Raw genomic sequence first — 2,818 nt, forward strand, 5'->3', positions numbered from 1 at the left:
CTCTCACTTTATCTATCTACCTCTCTCTCTTCTCTCTCTCTCACTTTATCTATCTACCTCTCTCCCTGTCTCTATCTCTCACTTTATCTATCTACCTCTCTCTCTTCTCTCTCTCCCTCCTCTCTCTCGCTCTCTCTCTCTCTCTCTCTTTCTTTCTCTCTCTCTCTTTTTCTCTCTCTCTCTATATATATATCCTTGTCTATCTCTCTATCGCTCCCTCTTTTTCTATCTCACTTTCTCTTCTCCTCTCTCCCTCTCTCTCTCTCTCTCTCCTCCTCTCTCTCATCTCTTTCTCGTGCGCTCTCTCTCTTTCTCCTAGTCTAGTTGCTCTTTTAAGTGGAATCGTATCTTGCTTTCGGATGAGCGAATGTGTGAAAACCACGATCATCACTTACGACGACGATGAAGCAGTCCAGGATGCACCAGAAGTTCGTGAAGTACACGTGGAAACCATATGCTATCCACTTCATCAGCATTTCGACGACGAACAGCACCAGGAAGGTAATGTTCAAGTAGAACAGTGCTTCCTTCATAACCGGTTTCTCATCCAAGTAGACATCCTCAAACACCTAGTGTATCAGAAGTGGATTATACAAAATACAATATATATATATTAAGAGTTAATGAAGACAAACTCATTCTTTGTCTTCATTAACTCCTGATATATATATATATATATATATATATATATATATATATATATATATATAATATTATATGTCATATATTATGTACATATAAATTACATGACGTTATATTATATTATACTATATTATATTACATAAATAAATAAATAAATAAATAAATAAATAAATAAATAAAGAATTACATTATATTATGTATACAGATATAGATCGATTTTTTATACGAATAAACGTGTTCTATTATCTTACTAAATTTCATAGTAACGAGCAATAAACATGCGATAGTTGCTTCCACCGCATCACGCAACGCTAACTCATGACTATTTAACAAACCACACAGACGCGTCTTCCTTTTAATTTACGTGCTACGATTTCCTAACCGCGCGTGCTGAGTCTTTAGCTGTGCATTTCTCTGGCAATTTCAAATCGTCGTTACGTGACCAATTATGGTCCGTGATTCTATTAGATCAATTATACCGGCAATGCGGGAGTGCGTGTGCGTGTGTGTGTGTGCGTGTGGGGGACGGGGGATGTTCGATTTCAGTGCGTGCTAGACCGCAAACGTTCGCACGCGAGCGATGACTGCTAGACGTACAACAACGCAGCGACCTCTATCGGAACACAAAGCCAAATATATGTGCAGGAGTGAGCGCCACCGGAGCAAGCGGAATGACTAGAGGGGGCGCCCGTGGCGGAGCGAAGGGCTGCGTATAGGGGGCGCTAGTATCGGTTAGTTACTATGACCGCGACGCTAGATGCGACAACTGTGATCCGTCACAACGAAATTTTTTTTTTTTAATTGATTTATTTGTACGACGCCTCGTAAGTCCAAAATTTTGTAATTACAACCCAAGAAAGTTTTTATTGATCTATATCTGATCGGTGTCTATAAATACACCATCGGTTGCTAATGACTTGTGATGCTGGGAACTACCTCAACTATCAAATGAAATATTCTCAATAAACTCAACGAAATAACATTTTGAATATCGAGATTGATATTTTCTCGTCACATGTTGCCGGACCATTACAATTTTGATGATTACGATTCATTTTGCGTGTCATGGGTGACAACAATTAAAGCCTATGCGAATTCCCCAAAAATACACAGTAAAAATACCCATAGTAATAATACACAAAATAATAGTGTTTTCATTGAAAAATACACATAGTTGGGTTCGTATAGGCTTTAAGGCAAGGCGGCGGCAGGACAGCGCCGTGTAAGCTCACCAGTGTTAAACTGCTGGCGAATATCACAAACAGTACGAGGCCTTCAAAGATCTTGTGGTCGACGATTCTGTACATGAAGACGCGCAAGCTGAACCAATGGCGGGCCCACGACGAGTCAGCGAAGGCCTTGAAACATTGGCACCTGTACGGCAACAACACGCAACATCATCATCAACAATAACGGCGGGACCACGACAAGCCAGCACAGGCCTTGCAACATTGGCACATGTACGACAACAACACGCAACATCATCATCAGCAGCAACAACGGCTGGCCCATGACGAGCCAGCGCAGACCTTGCAACATTGGCACCTGTACGGCAACAACACGCAACGTCATCAGCAACAACGGCGGGACCACGACGAGCCGGCGCAAGCCTTTCAACATTAACACATGTACGGCAACAACATACAACATCAACAACAACAACGTATACGGTCACACTAAGTAACGCCAGCGAAAGGAACGCCAACATTAACAATATACGATCAGAGTAAGTACGAAAAGAGTTAGAGAAACGCACGCGAGTAGCACGCGTTGTGAGTATAGCGAGGGACGCAGCGAATCTAACAACACAGAGAATCTAAACAACACAGAGAATGCGATGGGGATTTTTGCATGAATTACACTGGTGAAGTTTCCCTCGGGCTTTCTGCAGTTCACTATAGCAAGTATGCGAGAGGGAGATTCACGTGAGGCGTTGCGTGCCCGCTGGCTGCTCAATGTGGCAAAACAGAGATCGTAGCAGCGCTCATAGGGTCTATGTCCCCCAGGGTACTGCCGGAACGTACCCTGGGTACGGTCCGGTATACCAAAACGTACCCTGGTCACTATTTGATATGGTTAGGGTTAGGATTAGGGTTAGGATTAGGGTTAGGGTTCGGGTTCGGGTTAGGGTTAGGGTTAGGGAGTAGGCGTAGGCGACTACCTAGACTCGTTAGTG

At 43.0% G+C, this 2,818-nt stretch overlaps 1 protein-coding gene across 1 annotated transcript in view; it reads right to left on the reverse strand.

Moving 5' to 3' along the window:
- The window catches only part of LOC106805564 (sodium channel protein 60E-like), a 54,760-nt gene that overhangs the window by 1,332 nt on the left and 50,610 nt on the right, over window positions 1–2,818 (reverse strand). The window contains exons 11-13 of the mRNA XM_014807214.1: window positions 2,123–2,187; window positions 1,875–2,016; window positions 396–569 (exon numbers count right to left, since the gene is read on the reverse strand). Of these exons, the coding sequence (XP_014662700.1) occupies window positions 396–569; window positions 1,875–2,016; window positions 2,123–2,187 (381 nt within the window). The remainder of the gene's footprint in view (window positions 1–395; window positions 570–1,874; window positions 2,017–2,122; window positions 2,188–2,818) is intronic.

The sequence above is a fragment of the Priapulus caudatus genome, unplaced genomic scaffold, assembly GCF_000485595.1.
Source record: "Priapulus caudatus unplaced genomic scaffold, Priapulus_caudatus-5.0.1 Scaffold118, whole genome shotgun sequence".
Taxonomy (NCBI): domain Eukaryota; kingdom Metazoa; phylum Priapulida; class Priapulimorpha; order Priapulimorphida; family Priapulidae; genus Priapulus; species Priapulus caudatus.